Source organism: Plecotus auritus, assembly GCF_963455305.1.
Source record: "Plecotus auritus genome assembly, chromosome: 5".
NCBI classification, from domain to species: domain Eukaryota; kingdom Metazoa; phylum Chordata; class Mammalia; order Chiroptera; family Vespertilionidae; genus Plecotus; species Plecotus auritus.
The window spans coordinates 72,496,822-72,520,196 of NC_137776.1; the positions used below are offsets into that span (position 1 = coordinate 72,496,822).

The 23,375-nt window shown below is 37.1% G+C and overlaps 1 protein-coding gene across 5 annotated transcripts in view; it reads left to right on the forward strand.

The window, feature by feature from the left end:
* ZEB2 (zinc finger E-box binding homeobox 2) overlaps positions 1–23,375 on the forward strand; it is a 138,256-nt gene that overhangs the window by 108,099 nt on the left and 6,782 nt on the right. For all 5 annotated transcript variants that reach the window (XM_080669620.1, XM_080669621.1, XM_080669624.1 and 2 more), the window contains 5 exons: positions 10,491–10,679; positions 11,406–11,620; positions 14,234–14,342; positions 15,279–17,248; positions 18,603–18,783. In XM_080669620.1, coding sequence (XP_080525746.1) covers positions 10,491–10,679; positions 11,406–11,620; positions 14,234–14,342; positions 15,279–17,248; positions 18,603–18,783 — 2,664 coding nt within the window. The remainder of the gene's footprint in view (positions 1–10,490; positions 10,680–11,405; positions 11,621–14,233; positions 14,343–15,278; positions 17,249–18,602; positions 18,784–23,375) is intronic.

The window sequence follows — 23,375 nt, forward strand, 5'->3', positions numbered from 1 at the left end:
GTTTTTTGAGGGTAGAGGTTAAGTTTGCTCTTCTCCGTATTTCCTCTCAGTAGGCACCGTGTTCACATAGCCTTGGTGCTTGATAAACAGGGTTATTTGTTGAATTAATGAATAAACAAATAGATGATGAACAAATTAATAAAATAGGAACACTGGTTTGAAAGGGTAATGTGAATTAAGGAGTATGTTGACCCACCCTCTTTGCTCTTTGTGGGAAGACAGATGAAAGCAGGAGTAGTAGCTCAGTTGGCAAGGCTGTGAGGGATGGGAAATTATCAAGAGATGACACAGTTTCATTCATTGGAAGAAGTAGAATGCATAGAGGAAGATATCATTAAGCATGTGGGAGACTAAACAAGTAATATGCGAGATGGGAAAGCAAAATGAACCGTGAATAAAGCTCTAATCCTAAGTTAAACTTGAGATACTTTTATTTACTATAACCATAATAGTTAATACAAATTCACCTTTGCATGGTGCTTCATGAAGTTATTCTGTATTGAGTGCCCTTAGAAACATGATTAAAAATAAGAAAAGTCCAAATTAGGAAAATTTACAATTCTTAAATATTAAATGGAAATTTTAAATAAGCATCTCAAATGGAGAATTTGAAGTACTTTTATGATGTTTTTGCTTTGCCCCAATAGACTTAGACATGGATTAACCAGTAAGAAATAAGCAGGGACATAAGAAAAAATAGAGGAAAAAAATTAAAATGTAATCTTTTATTTACATTGAATTTGGCATTTACATTGCTTTCCCCATACAAATTTCATGGTGTTTTAATGTTGTTTAGAACTATTTATAATGTCATAGTGAACTTTTCAGCATCTAGAAGCTATTCAGATCATAACCAAGCAGTTAGGCCTGATGAGAAACTAAAATGATGGGGTTCTTTCCGTCATAATGAGTCATTATGATATAGTTGAAAACTAATGGGTTAAGAGTGAGGACACATGAATTCTCCATCCAGCTCTTCTGGAAATCATTTGTGTCACTTTGCATGAATCGTGGACCTCACTGTACTATAGTTGTGTCATCTAGTAAATGAGGAAATTAGACTAGAAATTTTGGACTCCATGCCACCCTAGCCCTCATTCTAATAACATTTTACCCGAAAGCATGGACAAAGAAAACAACAATCACAGGGCTGCTATAGTTGGCATGGGAGGGGGACGTTCTCTGGGATCCTGCCTCATGATATCATACCCAGGACAGCATAGTCAAGGGCCCTGAGCTTGAAGGGCCTCACTCTTGGCTCATTGCTTTGCTGTTAACATGTTGCACTAGGCCCCACAAATGATATAGCCAGACCTGCTTATACCTCAAAAAATGCACTATGAAAATAGCAGAGTATAAGCCAAAATGGGAAGGGATGGGATCAGTGTTTTGAGTCCTAAAGTATCACATAGAAACACAAATTCTGTCCAGGTTTACAGAGTCTTTCCAGGTGTCTACTGAAAAATTGAATCCTGAGTACAGATCTAGACCTAGATTCAAAATCTTGCTTGAGCGAGAAGCATTATGGGCCAAGGTATAACTCTCCTCAACTGGTAATATTAGTGATGAGGTTAGCAGACTAGCAAGCAGTTAAGCCTCCTTAAGCACGAATTCTGAGTCATATCATTAACACGGGGAAAGTGGGGGAAAGAGTAAGACATTTTCTGTACCTTTATTATTATCTTGGTTTAAAAAGTTACAAGTCCTCATATTACTCTTACATGATGATTAAATTTAAACTTTTTAATTAGCTAGCTTTCTTATATGGGTAACAGAAACCACACAATTTTGATCATGAGGTACTCCTTAGCAAGGGTTGAGTGGATGTATAGTGTTAACCAATTGTGCAAGGTCAGTTTATTAGATAATTAAATTTAGTACCTAAACACACAAGGGGTCATATTAATATTAAGCATGCCATTTTCTTCTTTTGTATGATAGTGATAACATTGTTATATGATGGAAGAGTTTTATCATCCAGTCAGATATGTCATGCAAATTATCGTTTTAATTTTTAAGTTAATTTCCTACAATGAGTTTTCAAAAATAAAGTAGAGAAAAGATAGGTTCTGAGCAGGGAAAACAGAAGTAGCAGGTTGGCAGGTTGGTGGGAGGGTCATTTTCAGACGATAGCCAGTGTACACCAAGAAGAGCCTGTCACTTCCTAGCTGATGAATGCTGTGGTTTTATTAGCTTTGTTTGTGATTAGAAGCATCTAACTTCACAGCGAGGGTTCCCACATAGAAGAACTGACATCCCAAGCTTTCTGAGTGTCTCCTTCTTTCATTCAGCAAATATTCAATAAGCACTGTGTTTCTTGTGGCATCGTCTGTAGTTTCCAGGCAGCTCCAAAATAGAGTTTCTAAATCTGTGGATGTGGATCCTCCATCAGAAAGCTGTGTTGATTTGCGTTTTTAATCTAGAAGAATATGGCAAAAAAAAGAGCAAATTGATTAGGATGATTAATTAAGTGAAATTATGAAATTCTAAAACTTCAAGGATACCCCAGAAAGCATATACTGGCTCGTTTTACAGGTGAGGATATTGAGATATAAAAATAATAAATAGCTGAGCCAATATGAGGAGTCCAGTGACCCAGAACCTGGTCTAATCATTTAGTTATTGAGCATTAGCTGTGTGCTGGGCACTATACAGGGACCTGGTAATAAAATCTGAATAAGACATGATCCATGCCTCTGCCAGCTCACAGACATGTAAACAACAGATAACAAGGTGACATAAGTTCGAAAATTGAGCTATGCAGATGATATTCAGTCACTGCAGACCTAGGGTATGAACTCGGGATGAAATAGTCAGGAAGGCTACGTGACATAGGAGCAGTTTTGTGCTGTTTCGCAAAACCATGTTACTGAATGTTTATTGAGCCAGGTGAGTCAGAGAACTGAATTCCCAGAGTAGTGACTCTTAAACTGGGTGAGTGTCAGAATCTGCTGACAGACTTGTTAATACAACGATTGCTGGTTTCATAGGTCGGAGTTGGAGCCTAAGCAATTGCATTTCAAATAGGTTCCCAGGTAATACTCATGCTTCCAGCCTGAAGACCACATTTTGAAACCACTGCCCTAGCATCCGTATATGTTGTGTAACATGAAAAGCTCAAGGAATTGCTGGGCAAAACATCTTACTTTATAAACCCCTTTAAAATATAATAAAATAGTTATGAGTCTTTGTGGTAATATACCAACTCCAAATTTTTAGATTCTACAGTATTGTGAAAGATAATACATATGATCTAACTTGGGAATTTTTTTTTAAGGCATGGCTTCTGTAGGATACATAGCAATCAAAACTGTCTAAGGGTTAGTAGTCTCTCAATCTTGATATTCACAATCCCCTGATATAAACCTAACTTTAAAATTAGACTCTGTCCTTGGCTGGGCTACTTCCTGGTGTTTGGGGAGATATTTGATCCTGCAGAGTAGTACAGATTCCTAGCTCCCTGCTCCTTCTGCAACGCTCTCTCCTAGAGCTCTTGCACATGGGACTCTCATTGGCATCAGAACATGTGTTCCCCCGAGAGAGCCATATCAGAGCAGGTGTGGAGAGAGCAGCCCAGACCCTGTATAAATTCCCAAGAAGAGAAGAAAACTCTGTCGCTTTTGATGAGCCTTCCCTGGCTTTACACACACCTCTGCAGCAGTCGGAGGCTCTGGTGGGCTGCCCCGTAGCCCTGTAAGGAGAACAAGATCATCCTCATCTCTCACAGTTGTTTTTAGATGTCTGGCACCAATATGCATATTGGGAGCCTTCTGCAGCAAAGTACACATGCGTTTTTTTATGATGAAATGCTTATACTCCATTAGTTAGTCAACTTTAAATCACGTAGCGTAAGAATTTTTACTCCTCAACAAATGCTGAGCATGGGCTTCTTTTTTTAAAATGTTTATTGATTTCAGAGAGGAAAGGAGAGGGAGAGAGCGATAGAAACATCAACGATGAGAGAGAATCATGGATCAGCTGCTTCCTGCAGACCCCTTCCTGGGGATAGAGCCCGCAACCCCGGCATGTGCCCTTTGACTGGAATCGAACCTGGGACCCTTCAGTCCGCAGGCCGACGCTCTATCCACTGAGCCAAACCGGCTGGGGCTGGGCTTCTTTCTAAAAAATTCAGTACAAATGACTAAGTTAAAAATAGTTTTCTAACTATGTAAAATGTTGTTAATAAAAGACAAGTTTTCAAAAAGATGATGAATAGTTACCTACATTTGTGATTGTTTCTTCTGGTCCCTTCGCCTGGATATATGAAGTGAGTGATCGTCAGATTATATATCATTTCTGCATTATATTGAGGAAGTATCCATATACATGTACGGTATATACATATTATCCCCAGCAATACATATATGCATTTATAGGTCTATATATTGATGATTCACAAATATTTTATGTAAGTGTGTCTACATATGAGAGTCACAGAACTAGGAAAAAATTATTAATCAACATGATTGCGTCCTACCCTAACCACACTCTGGCACTAGTACTCACTCAATAAACAGTTATTAAACACGGGGATGGATGAATGATTCCACTCAGGCTTTTACATATACTTGCTTCAGCTCTTCTAGAGCCTCCAAGATATTTTCCTTTCCAGAAGAATTATTTATTCATTTTGATGTTTATTAAAATGGCTTAGCATAATATTCAAATATATTTCTTCAATTTCTAATGAAAATTAAAAACATGCTGGGTACTAGACAAGTGATAATAGAGTACCTGTCTTCCTACATGAACCCATACTTGTTACAAATAAAGAAAATAAATGTTGAAGCAATAAAAGTAAAGAGAGGAAAACAGAAAAGGAGAAGGATTGAGTCTCATAATTTAACTACTTGTAAACACTAAGTAAAACTCACTTTTAAGAATCTTTGAGAAAGTATCTTAAACAACTCAATTATGGGAGGGAGTGTGTGTGACTGACTTGAAGACCAATATATCTCTTTTATTTAGAGTTCTGTTAACATTGCCTGTTTTTATTTATTTTATTATTATTGTTGTTATTATTTTGTCCTCACCCGAGGATATTTTTTTCCATTGGTTTTTAGCAAGAGTGGGAGGGTGACACAGAGAGAGAAACTTTGATATGAGAGAGACACATCAATTGGTTCCCTCCTGCATGGGCCCTGACCAACTGGGGCTGGGGATCAAACCTGCAACCCAGGTATGTGCCTTTGAACAAGAATCGAACCTGTGACCCTTTGGTGTGTGGGCTGACGCTTTAACCATTGACCCACACTGGCCAGGACAACATTGCCTGTTTTTAGTCAATAATTTTTAAAATCAGTTCATAGTGATAACTACTATCATCTATCTAACAATATCAATCTCACCTGGCCGGTGTGACTCAGTGGTTGAGCACTGACCTATGAACCAGGAGGTCATGGTTCGATTCCCAGTCAGGGCATATGCCTGGGTTTCAGCTCGATCCCCAGTAGGGGGCGTGCAGGAGGCAGCTAATCAATGATTCTCATCATTGACATTTCTATCTCTCTCTAAAAGTATATTTAAAAAATAAAAATATCAATCTTTATCATAAGCTAGACATAAAGGCATTTATGAAAGTATTATTGATAAGCAACATTAGTGAGAGAGAGAGAGAGAGACAATCATATTTACAAGAAATTTGAGGCTTTTTCACTTGTAGGGACCTAGAAATGTAACCTAACTATAATAAAATATATGTGGCTATGAGGAAACATTTTTAATTAATAAAATTCCTTTTTTAGACAGAGAAAGTTTACTTGACCTTCAGGAAGGTTGAGATATTTGCAAGACATTAGGGTAAATTTTAGGACTAAATACAAAATCTCTGGAGAAGGTATGGGAAGAAATTACTTGAGGCTTCTTGCGAATTTTATTATGGTTTGATCATAAATACCATGCAAATATCCTTTGTCAGTGTGTTTTGGCAGTTCTTCCTAGGAGACCAAGGCGTGAAGAGGATTACAAAAAAAAAAAGGAAAATTAGGTTGATTTTATACTAGAAAAATGCAGTGGGGTATTCTATAATTTTTTAGCCAATTTTCTACTTCAGTCCTGTGTCCACTATACAGTATTCCAAAATCTTTACAGAAACCAAAACTGCAAACTTCAAATTGAATCAAAACTTCATCTCTCCCAAAAATTTTGAGAATAACCAAAATGTAATCTCATCATTGTTCTACTATAGCAATTAGCGTGCTTTGGGGTCTAAGAGACTAAAACGCTTAGGTCTAAAGTTAGAAAAGGGAATGTCCTGGGTCACAGAATCTAGGGAGGTTGACCACAGAGCTCCTGGAAGAAGAGATGCACCTTGACCTCAGAAACAAATACAGCCAAGAATGTCCTGTCTGGACTTGCTCTTTGTCTCTACTTCTCTGTGTTTACCTGCATCATCATCTCTCTTCATAAATCTTATTCTAGATGGGATATATCATTTCCTTGGTTGTACATGTTATAGCTATAGTCACTTGCGGGGAATAAACTTCTTTGATGCTCTCTTTGGAACAAAGTCCTAAAATCATAGGGAAGGGATTGGTCCAGGCTACCCCTGGACCTTGTGGCCTGTTGAATGGAGGACTCAGATTAGTCCACTTCATGTGCAGCTTAATTCACTGTGACTAGGGGAGCAAGATCATGCAATAACATGACAGCTGCCTTAGGTATCATAAGGCTTGGCAACAAGTAAAATGGGGAGCCATTCCAGGCAAAGGAGAATGTTGTGGTGTGTGGCAGGAAAACCATAGCAGCACCAGGCAAAACCCACATTATATCCATGGTGGTTATACGTAGTTCATGGAAGGCTAGGCTCTATCCCACTTCAATGACTCTAGATATTGAGATATACACTGAGTGGCCAGATTATTATGATCTCTGGTGCATGAATTTGTGCATGGGTGGGGTCGTCTGGCCAGCCTGGCCATGGGGAGGGGACATGGGGGTTGGCCAGCATGCCTGCTGGTTGAACTCCTGGTTGAGGGGACAATTTATATATTAGCCTTTTATTATATAAGATATATACTGAGTGGCCAGATTATTATGCGTTCAGAGATCATAATAATCTGGCCACTCAGTGTATAATAGCATATCTATACCACATGAAGCAAAGTCCTGATGGAGCAAATAGAAGTAAATAATTGAGTGCTATCTTCTTCATGAAAGTCTTTTTGAATACTTATGTGGGCCCTATCGAATGATCTCTTGCAAGTATTTATGATCGCCACTACAGTTTATCACATAATTGTTCTACAATTGTTTGAATAGTAGGCCTAAGTTTCTAGCTCAACTATAGGTATCTTAGCTTATGCTTCCTTTGACTAGAAGACTTCTATGTCAAGATTAGTGTTAAGGACATAATTTATTCCATATGTAATCCATAAATTATTTTTGAGAGCCTACTAATTGCTAGACAACATCCTCGATCATGATACAAAAATAATCAAAGATGATCCTTAAAGAAAGCACATGATTTCATGTTTTTTGTCTCCATGTCACTTGACATAGAAGTCTAGCATGGCCAAATTTGATCTAGCAAGTGAATTGCCTCTCCAAACACCAGTGGTGTATCTAGATGCAGTTTAGTTTGCCTATCCAGAAAAATCAGTATTTTCCTCCCTTTTAAGCCAAAAAGCTATTAATGCAAATCCAAATTAATTTGCATTTGATTACATTTCTGATGGAAACATTCATGTGCAAATCAAAATTCATGCAAAAATAGCCAGATAATTCAAATAGTTGCTGAAATATCAAGATAAAATTAGGATGTTAAATGTACATCTATCATATCTACTAGGATAAGGATCTTTAAATGGGACAATGCTCTTGTAATAAGTCATGTCTTGAACATTTAACATTTGAGTAGATCAGGGTTCAGAAGGAAGCTATTGCATTACTTTCTACCACCAGAGTGCTGAAAAAGAAGTCAGTCATTGGTCAAATCCGTTAAGTTGTTCAAAACAGGTTCATCTTGGACCCGCCATTTTCCCCCTTTATCTTTGTCTTGCCCTTAAAAACAAAAGATTTTGGTAGATCTGAAGTGATTTTGATTATCCCAAACCATGGACAGATAGTCTGTGCTAGTCAGCAGTTGCTTCATACTTTTTAGTGACTTAATGGTGCAAGTTAAATGGCACCATCACAATCATCACCAATAAGTATGTTTTGGGAAACATCCACAGCATCATGAGTATACCAGTGGAACAGTGATCTGACTTATTCTTAAAAAAAAAAATATTTAAGATTTAAGATTCTAAGATTCCAAGAAAAAGATTTAAGCCAAATTTTAAGCTCTAAGTTATTAATCCACTATTGCACATTCCAAAGCTATATTTAAAGGACCTATAGGTCTTGGAATCATACCAGTGCTCTTGTTAAAATTAACAGAAGTTGGAGTAGCAAAAGAGAAAGGTCTGAGATCACCGTATTTAGGATTCCTAGCACTTAGTTTAATAGTCTACAAAGTGTAATGCTCCCCAGTTCTCTTTTATTTGATCCAATGTATTAGCTTATAGTTTCAAGTCTTTTTAGCATTTCAGTGATTCTCCTTTGGTGAATGTCACCTACCATACAACAAATTTGAAAAACCTGAACATAAAGAAGGATCTTAGCCTCATCCTCTTTGGCACACCCGGTTCTTCCCCAACACTAGTGATTTTACTTCTGAAGTATCTCTCAAATCTAGCCACTTCTCTTGTAGTCTCTATCACCAATTCCTTAACCTTTGTCTTTTGCAATCCCTGTCACACTATAGCTGGATTTGTCATTTAAAAATGCAGCATGGTCTGGTAATCCACAATTCCATCCAGCCATTCTCCTTGCTTAATACCCTTCAATGTCTTCCTGTTTCTCTTAGAATAAAACCCCAATCCTTAACAGGGCTGTCACAGGGAGCATGGTCTGGTTCCTGCCTGCCCCCTCACCTTGCATCACGCTGGCCCACTTTCACTCTGCATTCCAGCACTGTCCTTTCAGATCCTGGAATGCACCAGGTCCTTCCAGTCACCACTGCTCTTCCCCAGCTTCTAAGTTAAAACTTAAGGCATTTTCCATTAAAGCTTTCCTGACCTTCCAGACCCCAACAGCTCTCCCTGTTACTTCTTCCATGCCACCATGCAACTTCCTTTCATAATACTTATTTGAGTTTGTAATGTCATATTCATTTTTGAGATAATATCACTTGTATTAACTGCCTCTCATGGCTTTCTGAAGGATGAGACTGGATCCGTTTTTTGCTTATCCAAACAAGACCAGATGAGTGTCACATACCAGGCATTCAGTAAATACTTGTTGAATTCATGGAAGGTTCCACTTCCTATTCTCATCTACATAATTTACATGTTCATAATAGTGAAAGCCAAAAATAAAAATAAAAATGGACTGACTTGCTTGAAGATCACCCTGCCACAAATTGCCAGAGAGAATTAGTATAGCGGGTTCTGTGATATCTTTTATGGCAGAGAGGGCGAGATGAAGACTGTGGTGTTCTCAAGGTTAACTGCTCTCAGAAACTGTTTAAGTGGAACTCCACCATGAATTGTACAAAGCAAAGGACTTTTTGTCACCTCCTTGTAGTGGAGAATAATGTAACAGACACTCTCCCAACTCTGTCTTATGCATAAAATTTTTATTTAGAATATTTAAGCCCCACTCGTTTCAGAAACATACTTAGCAGTTTCAAATATACACAGTCTTGTCATACAAGTTGCTAAAATTGATTTACAACTATTATTCATTTCATGGGAATAGAGTCATAATTACAATATTTTAAAGTAACTCACACAGCCATATAGCCATTTTCTTAGCTTACTCTGTTACCTTGTATTTCTATCAGTCATGAGCTTAATTTTATTTTCAGCAGCTTTAAAATACTGAGCTACATATTGAAATTATAGGAAAAGATAAACTGCCACATTCCATGATTTTTTTCAAACAAGTCCCAGTATTATCTCTCTAGGAATATCTGTCCTCTTGCATCTGTCTGGGAGTATGCAGTCCTGGTTGTCTGTGATATTCAGAGTGGAGCGTTAAAAGCTTATATTTAGCAACAGGATGTAGCTGTGGTTAGGGACGTTAAGTTTAGTGGACAATAAAAAATTAAATATACCTTTATTAAAAGAGAAGAAAGTTTTATATAGGCTATTAAAGTCGCTCTGAGCTCATATTATTTCTCCCTCTTATGAATCTTAGAATGTAGTTCAGCTTTTTCAAAAAATTTCCCTGGAAATCATTTGTGAAATTACGTGGACGGGTGTCCCTGGAAAAAGAAAATAAAACATGCCTATGTAACTTAAAGCAAAGTCCTTTTTTCTTTTTTTTTTGCACATACGAATAAACATGTAACCCCAAACCAGTCGTCTGCAACATTTCTTACAAAAAAACTAGGTATTTGTAATCTTTTTGTAAGTTACCATGTCTTCCTAGCAATGATGTAAGCAGACTTGGACTCCTAGGAGGAGGGCCCTGAAAAGACATGTCTTCTCCTTTTATGATTCCAGTTAAGAATGCAAATTGCACAGCAGACTTTGAGGAATACTTTGCCAAAAGGAAACTGGAGGAACGCGATGTCCACGCGGTCAGCATCGAGGAGTACCTTCAGCGCAGTGACACAGCCATCATTTACCCAGAGGCCCCTGAGGAGCTGTCTCGCCTTGGCACGCCCGAGGCCAATGGGCAGGAAGAAAATGGTGAGGCTGTAATTCATTTTTAGCCACTACACTGACCTCTGCAGCTGTTACAATTACAAATGCACTACATGCCTGGGTGTTTACCTTAAAATTTGAAGAACAGCTGCAGAGGCATGGAATTTCATGAGCAAAGATTAGAACTGTAATTTTAGGGTATTGTGAAATTTTTTTTGTCAGCAAATTTGTGTCATTTGTACATCCAATAAAGAACAAGAACAATTAGAGCCTATTTCTACGAGATAAAAATATCTAAATGGATTCCCATCTTTCTGAAATATTTCACATTTCAAGGCAGGAAAAAAAAAAAAGAAAGAAAGAAAGAAAAGAAACGCACACACACACCAAAGTTTAGAAAGACTGACCCTAACCTTTTGTTCTTTACGGGCACCTGACAAGCTCCTTCACACTGTGAATTCCTGAGTCATTTGTGACTCCAGGTTTACTACGTACTGTCAGTCACCTCAAGAGAAGCTCCTCATTTATCAGCTGTTTAAATCCCCCCCCCCCCCCCACCAAAGCTCAAGTAATTAATTAATTTCCCAGCGCAGTGTGAGCTGATTCCGACAAGTCTGTCCCGGGTGCGCGCGGGGCTGGGTGCGCTGATGGCACTCGCGTGCACAGACTGCCCTGATTCCTGTCATGCCATCCCGGGCAGCCAGCCCATTAGCTGCCATTGATTTACTGACCTTTTGGCCCGCTTCTCTCCCTCCCGTCTCTGGGCTACAGACCTGCCACCTGGAACTCCAGATGCTTTTGCCCAACTGCTGACCTGCCCCTACTGCGACCGGGGCTACAAGCGCTTGACATCCCTGAAGGAGCACATCAAGTACCGCCACGAGAAGAATGAGGAGAACTTCTCCTGCCCTCTGTGTAGCTACACATTTGCCTACCGCACCCAGCTCGAGCGGCATATGGTGACGCACAAGCCAGGGACAGATCAGGTGGGGGGTTGGTTTTAAGTGATTCCTTTCTATAATAACCCCTTAGAGAAACGATATTGCTTTGATTGGCAATCATTATTAATTTTTCATGGCATTTTGAAGATGCAGATCTTTTAATGGTAATAGCTTTAATTGAGGTCTAAATGATTTTTTGATGGTCTCTTCTAATATGATTTAATAGTCTTATGTTCACGATCGAATGAGTGTGTTAATTTCTAATTTAGAAATTTTATTTGCACTTTAACTTGACTTTAGTTTCATTTTTATGTTCCACAAAAAGTGAATGAAATTGTAGCATTTTAATTATACATTATTAAACATCTCAGCAATTTTAATTCCATTTTTCACCCAGTTTTACTGGGGGAATTTTTTTCCATATAGGATCTAAGTCAGAGTAAAAGAAATGTGTATTTCTTTCACTTGTATAACACCTTCAATTACTTAGAGTATTTTTACAAGTAGTTACTAGTTTATGAAATCTAATTAAGTGTTTTAAGGAAAAAATTTTAAAAGCATATAATATATGTGCATATATTGAACATAAACTGGATTACTGCTAAAATGTTGGATATACATTAAAAATGATCCCTTCTTGATATGCATGTTTATTGCTGAATGGTAAAATTACTTGGCCTCTTTTGGCTTACTTGTGTTAAAAATAAAAACTCTATCTTTGACAGGTAAGCAAAGCTTCTTAAATCCTTAAAATGATTGAATAGGATTGATTCACAGTGTCTCTTCAATGCTTTAGCAAAGCTGCTCTTTCTGTCCTTCTGGGAGAATTTACTGCACATTGATATTATGACGTATTCGGGTGGTAACAGAAATGGTGTGTCTACGTCCCAGCACCTGGCCCTCCAGAGCTGGAATCCCCCTAGATAAGCCTCGCCACCATATCTGTTTTAAAAATTATTAAACAGGATATACTACAAAACTCTTAAGTTTTATTTCTTATGGGCTTTATTTTCTTTGACTAAGGAAAATAAGAGTAAGCAAACACAATCAAGCAATGATGATGATACTATATTATGGAATTTTACTATTTAAGAGAACATTGCATGTAAATCACTCCATCTATATCTGATTGGGCTTGTCACCTGAATGTTTTTCAAAGTTCAGTTACAAAAACTGTGCTTGCATAGCTACACTTATGTAACAGTTTACCTCCCCTTTCTTATGTGCACACAAACTCTAGGGGGAAAAAGGGCCTAGATATTTATCTAGCATAACTGCTTTAAATTTCACATGCAGAAGTGTGATTGTGTTGGCGCATTATGAATGGTAGCTTTGGTGTTGAAAAGTCCCCTCATTTGCTCATGGCATTTACAATTAGTAAATTAAAATGATTGTATCATATTAACAGTGGCACAACTAAAGTTTATAGTAGTCCTCTGAGGGCTGTGGGGGGAGACAAAGCAGCTGTTGCTGTTTGTTTATGCAACTCAGCAACATATGAGCGCTGGTCCCTCAATGGCGCTCGGCGGGCTGGGCTCCGCTTGATCTTTGAAGGTTGCTGCTGTTTGAACAAACCTCCCTGTGTCCCATGTAACACCATCTGTCTCACTAGGAATGTGGGAAGATTCAGCACACCCTAGCAGTTGTCATACCGTTTCTGTGCTGTCTTTTTTGCAAAAGGCTTTTGTGTCATTGCTGCTTGAAAAAGGCTGACCTCCTACCTTGAGCACCCAGAGTGGATGACTGTATTTTTTTTTTTCTTCAGAATTTGAAGTCACAGTGCTTTTTATTTCCTTGTTCAAAAAGGTCAGCTGTGTTTGATTATATCTTCGCTGCTTTTAACTTGTCTTTTCAGCAAACTTTTTTTTTTCTTTTTTGGTCCCTACTCCCTAGCACAGTACTAAAAAGGAAAATGAAAAGTCGTTGAAGTCTTTCCTACTGGCCTGTGATAAAACTGCTCAAGATGTTGTCTCTTACATTTGATAATGAATCAGATCTGATATGTAACACCTCAGGAAAAAGAGGGTTTACACTTGCTCCTAGCGCAGTGAAGGAGCCCTTTAAATATGCTTATCGTGTAATGAAATGTTTATAGTGAAGGGGTTGTTGTTTTTTGTTTGTGTGAGGTGTGTTTTTTTTTTTCTTTCTTCTTCAGATTTGGTTTTGCTTCAGTGTAAGACACTTTTACCCTGATACAGTAAATGCGATAAAATTAGTTGTTAGTGTGAGGGGACTTACTGGGGGGACTATTTAGAATTTTCAGGATAATATTTATTTTTTTCTTAACAAACTAGTTGCATTCCATCAGGAAACCTTCAGATTTTGGAATCTGCAGTAAACACAGAGAACCACAAACATGTTCACAATTATGCTTTCTCCTCTCGAAAGGCTCAGAGAAACATTTTGGAAAAGATACTACAGAGATAATTCTAAAGCAAGTAGTTGGATGCGCATGTGAAAGCACTTTTTTTTTTATTTGTTCCAATTTTATTGCCAACATTATCACTTTTATTGCAACTCTGAAAGACTGGGCAAATAAATAAACATGCACTCAAACCTTTTGGCCTGTCTGAAAAAAGAGGCCTTTTAAAAATATTTGTAGCAAATTTCCTTTGTTCCTCCTGCACAAAACTGATGTCAGTCTTTCTCCTTTTATAGCACCAAATGCTGACCCAAGGAGCAGGTAATCGCAAGTTCAAATGCACGGAGTGCGGCAAGGCCTTCAAATATAAACACCATCTGAAAGAACACCTGCGAATTCACAGTGGTGAGTAGCAGGGGTGCTGGTGCTCACCTTTGCATTTTGTTTCATCAGGGGAGTCTAAAAGATTGCTTAAAATTTACACAATCTTGCTTGTAGCTTTTTGGAACTCCCCACTTATTTCCTACATAATGTGTGCCTGTTTTGTCTCTATGAGACTATGTTACTACCAAAAGCATGATCTTGGTAGTAAGCAAGAAGAGAAATGCTTACAGTTCCTAAAAAAACACAAATACTTTGATTTATCACAAAATCTAGAAGCTCCTTTTTTTTCTTTAAAAAAACAACAACAACAACCCTTCTACAGGTTAAATATTGTTGACCTGAAGAAGCTCCAATGTCAAATTATAAAGAATTTTTGATACTTAACCATGAAAGAAAAAATTGAAGAATTTTGGAAAAGAGCTTTTGTACCATACATATTCCTTGATTCCTGAGAGTGGTATATTACAAAACAACATCCTACCACCGAAATTTCTCCTTTATAACTATTTTGATAGTTCTGCCAAGAATTTTATTACCACATTGGATGCCACTCAGAGGACTAGCTGGATTGGTAGAATCAATGGAATCTCTGAAGAATTGATTAAAGCCATGGCTATCCTTCCCTTTAATACTGTGACATCTTTATTGTGCTATTGACCACACATTAATCTGACCCTATGTTTAAAAGGAGGCTGCCGATGGCAAGACAAGACTTGGGATTTTGGCTGAAAAATGTACAGCCCTCACCTTCCATTGCTAACATCTTGAATCATGTCCTCCCAGGGTAGATAAAGCCCAGAAACAGTAGTGGCCACATAATTCTAATCTAAGTACCGAGAATGTAGAGCTACCCCATTGTGTTCTTTTCCTTTGGTTTTACAGATTCTTGTTTTGGTAGACAATTGTAGTCATTACTTAATCAAAGAAATATAATGTTAACTCTAATTGTCATTCCAGGTGAAAAACCATACGAGTGCCCAAACTGCAAGAAACGTTTCTCCCATTCCGGTTCCTACAGTTCACACATCAGCAGCAAGAAATGTATTGGTTTAATCTCTGTAAATGGCCGAATGAGAAATAATATCAAGACGGGTTCTTCCCCTAATTCTGTTTCTTCTTCTCCTACTAATTCAGCCATTACCCAGTTAAGAAACAAATTGGAGAATGGAAAACCACTCAGTATGTCTGAACAAACAGGCTTACTTAAAATTAAAACAGAACCACTAGACTTCAATGACTATAAAGTTCTTATGGCCACACACGGGTTTAGCGGCACTAGTCCCTTTATGAATGGTGCACTTGGAGCCACCAGCCCTTTAGGAGTTCATCCGTCCGCTCAGAGTCCAATGCAGCACTTAGGTGTAGGGATGGAAGCCCCTTTACTTGGATTTCCCACAATGAATAGTAACTTAAGCGAAGTACAAAAGGTTCTACAGATTGTGGACAATACGGTTTCCAGGCAAAAAATGGACTGCAAGGCTGAAGAAATTTCAAAGTTGAAAGGTTATCACATGAAGGATCCATGCTCTCAATCTGAGGAACAAGGAGTTACCTCTCCTAATATTCCACCTGTAGGTCTTCCAGTAGTGAGTCATAATGGTGCCACTAAAAGTATTATTGACTATACATTAGAAAAAGTCAACGAAGCCAAAGCTTGCCTCCAGAGCTTGACTACTGACTCAAGGAGACAGATCAGTAATATAAAGAAAGAGAAGCTACGTACTTTAATAGATTTGGTCACTGATGACAAAATGATTGAGAACCACAGCATATCCACTCCATTCTCATGCCAGTTCTGTAAAGAAAGTTTTCCTGGCCCCATTCCCTTGCATCAGCATGAACGTTACCTTTGTAAAATGAACGAAGAGATCAAGGCAGTCCTGCAACCTCATGAAAACATAGTCCCCAACAAAGCTGGAGTTTTTGTTGATAATAAAGCCCTCCTCTTGTCATCTGTACTTTCTGAGAAAGGAATGACAAGTCCCATCAACCCATACAAGGACCACATGTCTGTACTTAAAGCATATTATGCTATGAACATGGAGCCCAACTCTGATGAACTGCTGAAAATTTCCATTGCTGTGGGCCTTCCTCAGGAATTTGTGAAGGAATGGTTTGAGCAACGAAAAGTCTACCAGTATTCAAATTCCAGGTCACCATCACTGGAGAGGAACTCCAAGCCGTTAGCTCCCAACAGTAACCCTCCCACAAAAGACTCTTTATTACCCAGGTCTCCCGTAAAACCTCTGGACTCCATAACATCACCATCTATAGCAGAACTCCACAACAGTGTTACGAATTGTGATCCTCCTCTCAGGCTAACAAAACCTTCCCATTTTACCAATATTAAACCAGTTGAAAAATTGGACCACTCAAGAAGTAACACTCCTTCTCCCTTAAATCTTTCCTCCACATCTTCTAAAAACTCCCACAGTAGTTCTTACACTCCAAACAGCTTCTCTTCTGAGGAGCTCCAGGCTGAGCCTTTGGACCTGTCATTACCAAAACAAATGAAAGAACCCAAAAGTATTATAGCCACAAAGAACAAAACAAAAGCTAGTAGCATAAACTTAGACCATAATAGTGTTTCTTCATCATCTGAAAACTCAGATGAGCCTCTAAACTTGACTTTTATCAAGAAGGAGTTTTCAAGTTCAAATAATCTGGACAACAAAAGCACTAACCCAGTGTTCGGCATGAACCCATTTAGTGCCAAACCTTTATACACAGCTCTTCCTCCACAAAGCGCATTTCCCCCTGCCACTTTCATGCCACCAGTCCAGACCAGTATCCCTGGGCTACGACCATACCCAGGACTGGATCAGATGAGCTTCCTACCACATATGGCCTATACCTACCCAACTGGAGCAGCTACTTTTGCTGAGATGCAGCAAAGGAGAAAATACCAACGGAAACAAGGATTTCAGGTAATGAGTCATATCGTTTTGCTGTGAAAGAGATGGAAATAATATCGTTAATGTGCATGCAGGAGAAAAATGATAGTGAAAAAAATCAAGTGTTATGGTTTCAACAGAAATAGAAGAGTTTGTTTTAATTTGAACCTAGACTAGGAAATTAAATGAAGAAAGAGTATAACACTGTACTCTTGAAGCATATTTGCCTTAAAAATAGAAATTATTTAATATTTATTTTTGAGACCTGTTTAGATTGATTCACCTACTTTTGGAGTTATACTCTGATAACAATATTTGCTATTATGTCCTTAGATGCTAAAAGTTAACATTTATAAGTCACAGATGTTCACAAATTGCATGTATAATTTTAATGTGCACTTGGTTTTACAGAGAATAGCTTATTTTGAAAAGTATTTTAAAAATTATTTTGCACATTCCACATTACTTTTTATGTAATTTCAAACTAGTAAATAATTTGTGGTTTTTCAAATACAAAAGCAGGTATGTTTTAACATCGTGGAGTATAATCCCTGCTTGCAAAATAGGAGCATAAGTAGCATGCACCTCCGTAACAGCTGTCCCCGTATTCCATTTGACAGTACATCTGCCCTCTTTGTAAATGTATTTAAGCCTATTTAATCTTCTCTAATATTAATTAGTGCAAATGTAGTCTAAGAAAACTGAACTGTGGACTAGCAAATGGAAATGTATGTTATCATGCAAGTTTGCACTCCTTGGATCAAGACAAAATAAATATCAAGAAATTTAATAATTTACTGATCCACATTCATTATTGTTCAATGCTGAAGGCTGTTTTAACATAGATAGAACATTGATAAAAAGTGTTATTAATATTCCCTATTTCAAATTAGAAAATTAAATATAAAAATATAGCTTGAGGCTGTTAGTTGGTAGACATACATTTAAATAGATTGCATAATAATAACATTTTGTACCTAAATATAAAATTCAATTAAAATGGGGTTTCTGCAGCTACATATCATTTCTGAAGTCAAGCACACTGAAAAATACACAAATTCTGATGTTGAATTTTCATTCATGAGTATTTCCTGATATATAGAAAATTAAGGATTTTAGAAAATGTTATGTTTTTCTCACTTTCAGAATTAACCATTTTCTATCTTTGAAAAACTATGAGCTCTACCATCTAGGATAGAGAAAGTTTATGTTTTTGTTGACAGGTGAGACCTCATCTATTGTTTGTGTAAGTTAATACGTTTTTTTAAAAAAATTAGATCAATTAATAGCAAGCATTATGAGGTTCTCCAAATGTCAGCCTATGCAAAGTTGTTTGGTATCAATACAAAGAGAAGAGACTGTGTTGAACTGTGTGATTACATCACAGGGAGAATTGCTTGATGGAGCACAGGACTACATGTCAGGCCTAGATGACATGACAGACTCCGACTCCTGTCTGTCTCGAAAGAAGATCAAGAAGACAGAGAGTGGCATGTATGCGTGTGACTTATGTGACAAGACATTCCAGAAAAGCAGTTCCCTTCTGCGACACAAATACGAACACACAGGTATGAGTGACTTTGACTAGCTAGTTAGAGCTTCCTGGCCTGCTGTACATTTCATAATATTTAATGAGTACACTTGTGCAACATAAGATGTAGCATATGCTGATACCTTCAACAAGAAAGAAATAATGCTTTTGCCTAGCTCAGTAGGACTTTTTCGTTGCCTGTTTATTGGATCACTTACGTGTTTGTGAGTGTGCTTGTCTTTCTATCTTCTGAATTAATCTGTATACCAAATTCACTAATCATGTCAAAGGTATCTATAAATGGCCAGGAAGATGAAATGGCATGCATGATTCAATCAAGCTACTGAAAACATCTTCAAATACTTAAGCTGTGATGAACTTATATATGTAAAAATTTAACAACAAAAGAAATTTAGTCAATGTTGTATTAATTTCATCATATAAAATTTAAGTAAGCCATGATTCAGGGGTGATTCTGTTTGATTTTAATAAATTGGCCGTATTTTGAATAAAATTAAAGTGTTAGTTCTATGAAAGAAAAGACACAAGTAATATAATAGGCCAAATATGCTACTGAAACTACTTGTATTTAGAAGACTAAAATAAAACTTTCTAAATTCATTTCCAATTCAGAAAAATTATAGAGTTGACAAGATGGCAGCCTAATTCCTCTCTTTGAGTAGAGAGATAGTGGGTTAATTTTTTTAAAAGGAAGGTGAAGTACCATCGTGTGAAGCAATATTACTTCCCACGATCTAATCTGCAACTCTGTGGTGCAGTGAGCTGTGTTCCCCCCTGCCTCCTTCTCCCTCCACCCTTCACAGCAAAGTAACTCGGCCTCATGCCTGTCCCTAACCCATCCCCAGCCTTTCTCTGCTAGAAACTTGGCATGCTTTACTAACCCTAGATGGGAAAAGGAAGAGTGTAGGATTTCAATCAAAATATTGGCAGGGGAAAATTATAGAAAATTTTTCATTTTAAACCAGCAAGTCTGGTAACAAACATTTTAATATAGAGGGGAAAATCAACCTAACATTAATGCTTTTTGGGGAAAAGTGATGAAGAGTCAAAAGAAGAAAAAGGAAAAAGAAGGACTGAGAATATTTTCTGTCATACTTTGTTTAAATACATAGCACTCTTTTTAGAGACTGAAAACTGTCTTTGGGAAGCACTTCCTATTCATCAGCTTCCCTTGTCCTCACTGAGCATGTGCTGGAGGCAGCACCAGTGACCGGAATCAGCCTGAGAGTGGGGGAAAGTTGTGTGAGTTCTGTAACATGAAGTGTTGAGAGTAATGTGAAGAGAACAAGGTTGATAAATAACAGTGCTCTTCATCTAGCTCCGTTTTCTTTTCCTTCAATTGTTCGATATTAATTGCTATTATTTTAAGTTCAAATAAAGATACTTTAATGACAACCTAATTTGAATAGCACATCCCAAAAGTTTTTATACTTGTGTGATATAATTCAAAGTTTGATGTGTCAAAATTTTCCTACATTTGTCTTTTTTGATAGCTATCATAGATATTTTCTTTAGTACCAAGTCCTATTTAAGTATTTTTAGAGTAAATATATTTTCATACCTAAATTTACTTTAATATTTTAATCAACCTCAAATATATTTTTATTTCATTATTCAGCTGCAATAGGCACATCACTGAAGGCATCTTTCCCTCTCTGATTGGTTTTATTATATGACCATATGCAAACTCTATCATTTGCTACATGGTGAGTGTAAAACTTTTATTTTAGTGAGGGCTATCATACATATTGGCATACAATCAATAACTTTTAAAAAAAATAAATTACATAGTCCATAAATTTCATAGGTATATAGAAAGTTGAGAGACCCAAAAGTTGACAAACATAAATACACATTATCAATTTGAAAAATATGTTGTATTTAAAAAAAAATAAAAAGAAAATGTTCTGGTCCTTTAAGATGTGAGATCTGCTGCCTAGAAACATTGCTTAGCAACAAGATGCTAACTATCCAATGGTTTCTCTAACCGTGTGATTAATGATCCTCCTGTTGGCTTACTGGCTTGTCAAGTTTCCAGTGTGTTAACTTTTTGGTCTCTTGACCAAACATCTCATGATGTTACTACTGTCAGTGTATCAGGTTTCATCAAAGTGAAGTTCTTCATGAATTTTCTATCTTTATGATATATGTGGAAATTTAGTCCATTTTCCTTCCCTAATTGAGCCCCAACAGCCTTGTATTTGTTTATATTAAGCACTAGTAATACATTGAAAACGTAATAATATGAAAATTATAAGTGAGAACAGTCTTTGGATTGATTGAGTCTGAGGTTGGGAAATGAAGTCGAATCATCATTTGAAAATATGTTAAGAATGTGTCATTGATAAAGTGTGTTTCTTACATGTTCACAATTTAACATATAGAATAGTTTAAATTAATAAGGAAATTATGAGCTACTTATTCTTGTGATCCTGTGCTTTTTTACCTCGACCTGTTTAATTTATTTCTAGGCAGACACCAATGATATAATGCTTAATTTTTCTTACCAGTGGTGTATTGCTTGCTTGCTTTTCCTGGGAACTGGGCCTGCGAAAGAGGAAAAAAACACTACATAAATGTTGACTTCGATAGGATTAATTGCCACAAACAAGTACTGTGAAATAAAAAATCTGAAACCCCTGTTAGATACTGTTAAGAACTCATTTGCATTCCACTAAAATTTAAATTTGACATTTATTGAGTACATTCGTTATTGAGATATTGAGGTAGGCACTTTTAAACCCACCTTATTTAGAAAAGTAATAAAAATGTTTCTGCTTTTAAATAGATAAAGTAGGAGTTTTACATAAATTACTAGTCAATTTTATTTCTCAGTTGTATGATAATATTATTCATACCACAAACCTTCCATTTATTAATTTCCGTTATCATTCCAGCTGTCAGGTGAATCATGAACCTCAATATTAGAAAAAATTACCCTTAAAAAGTTTTGATCATTCAGTGTCGATTTGGATGTCTTTTCTGAATCTTATTCATGTGGAAATTTAATTCCAGGATGTCTTGATTTGAATCGGGTAAACCAATCAAACAAGTTCAAAAGAGGTGAATGTCCAAGTCAGTTTCTATTTAAATAGAATTTACTAAATGCTTAGCAGTGAAACTTCTGGAGATTTAGTGCAAGATATAGGTCAGAACTCCTTGGCCTTCACTTCCAAATTCTGTCCTTTGTATAACATAATAGCTGAACATTTTATTCTTTCATATTGGCAGTTCATAATGCAGAATTGATATATTTTTATTGTAAGCATATTGTTTATTATCAAATGAATTCCCCGAAAGTTGGTTGCCTGTAACTATAGAGTATCTGTGTAATAGACTGCAGTTTAGTGAGCATTACCCAAGCATTTCTAACAGGCCTTGAAACTTGTCCTGGAGAGTGCTTGTTCTCTCTAAGGATACTGCCTTATGTTTTGTTCCTTTGGAAAAGAAAGAGCCATGTCAACTGCAATGTTCATTCAAAACTTTTCACACGGCCCATCCATGAAGCGACCTATCTGGTTGACCTTTTTGTGCTCCTGACCTGATGAGACATTAGTTTCTAAAGGAGGTTGTAGGACAGTTCTACCAATATGGGCTTTAGCAAGTAAAGCACCGAGAAATCTCTCATCTGCAATTTCTCTTCTTTCCACTCAGATTTCTTTCTTCCATTTACTCTGCTCCTGATACATGCATCTTGCTTGGGACTTGGGAAATTATTGAAAAGGTATTAACGAATGCAAATAAAAGGATCTAACATTAAATGAGTGCTTACAATGTACTATCCTTATACTAGCCACTCTTCTTAGCTATGTTGTCTCCTTGACTCCTATGCCCAGTCCGTAAGTTCGGTCTCCAAATGATTTCTCTTTTACTGATAAGAACCTTGGTCCTTAGGGAGGTTAACATAATTGAGACTGCACAGCAGGTCATAAAAGTGGATTTAAACCCAAGCAATCAGACTCCAGACCCCATCTCCCCTATGTAACACTGAGCTGTTCTGTCCCTGTGAATAAAATTGCCACTGTCAGAAATGTCTTACCCTTGCTTCTGCTAGCATCCTCTTCTTTAAGGCCCAACACCACATTCCTATATAGTGACTTCAAGTTTTCTAGAAGGCAAAACCTCTGTCTTTTCCTCAATACACTTCTACTTCCTGTTAAATGACATCTCACTATGATAGTCTTGTCAAATGGAAAAGCACCCTACCTTTCCAAACTCTTGGCATTCCATCGAATTCTCTTCTAGTTTTTTCCAGTTTGCCTCATTCGAAACATCTTTTCCAAAAGTGAAGGAGTGGTTCTTGTGTGGCTTGAATTATAATTTTTTCTTCAGACTTTTAGCCATAGATGAGAAGTAGATTACAAGAATTTTCCTTATTTCCAATACAAGGAGTAGTCACCAACAAATATCTTTCTAATTTCTCCTCTTACAGGTAAATAACTTCTTCCTACTCTAATAATTTGCCTTACCACATCTATCATCACTATATTTATATTGGATATTCCTTTAAGATAATGACCATTAATGAAATAACATGTAGAAGCCTACAAAAATTTCTAAATAGTAGCATGCCCCCAGAGGCATTCAATAACATTAATAAAGGTATTT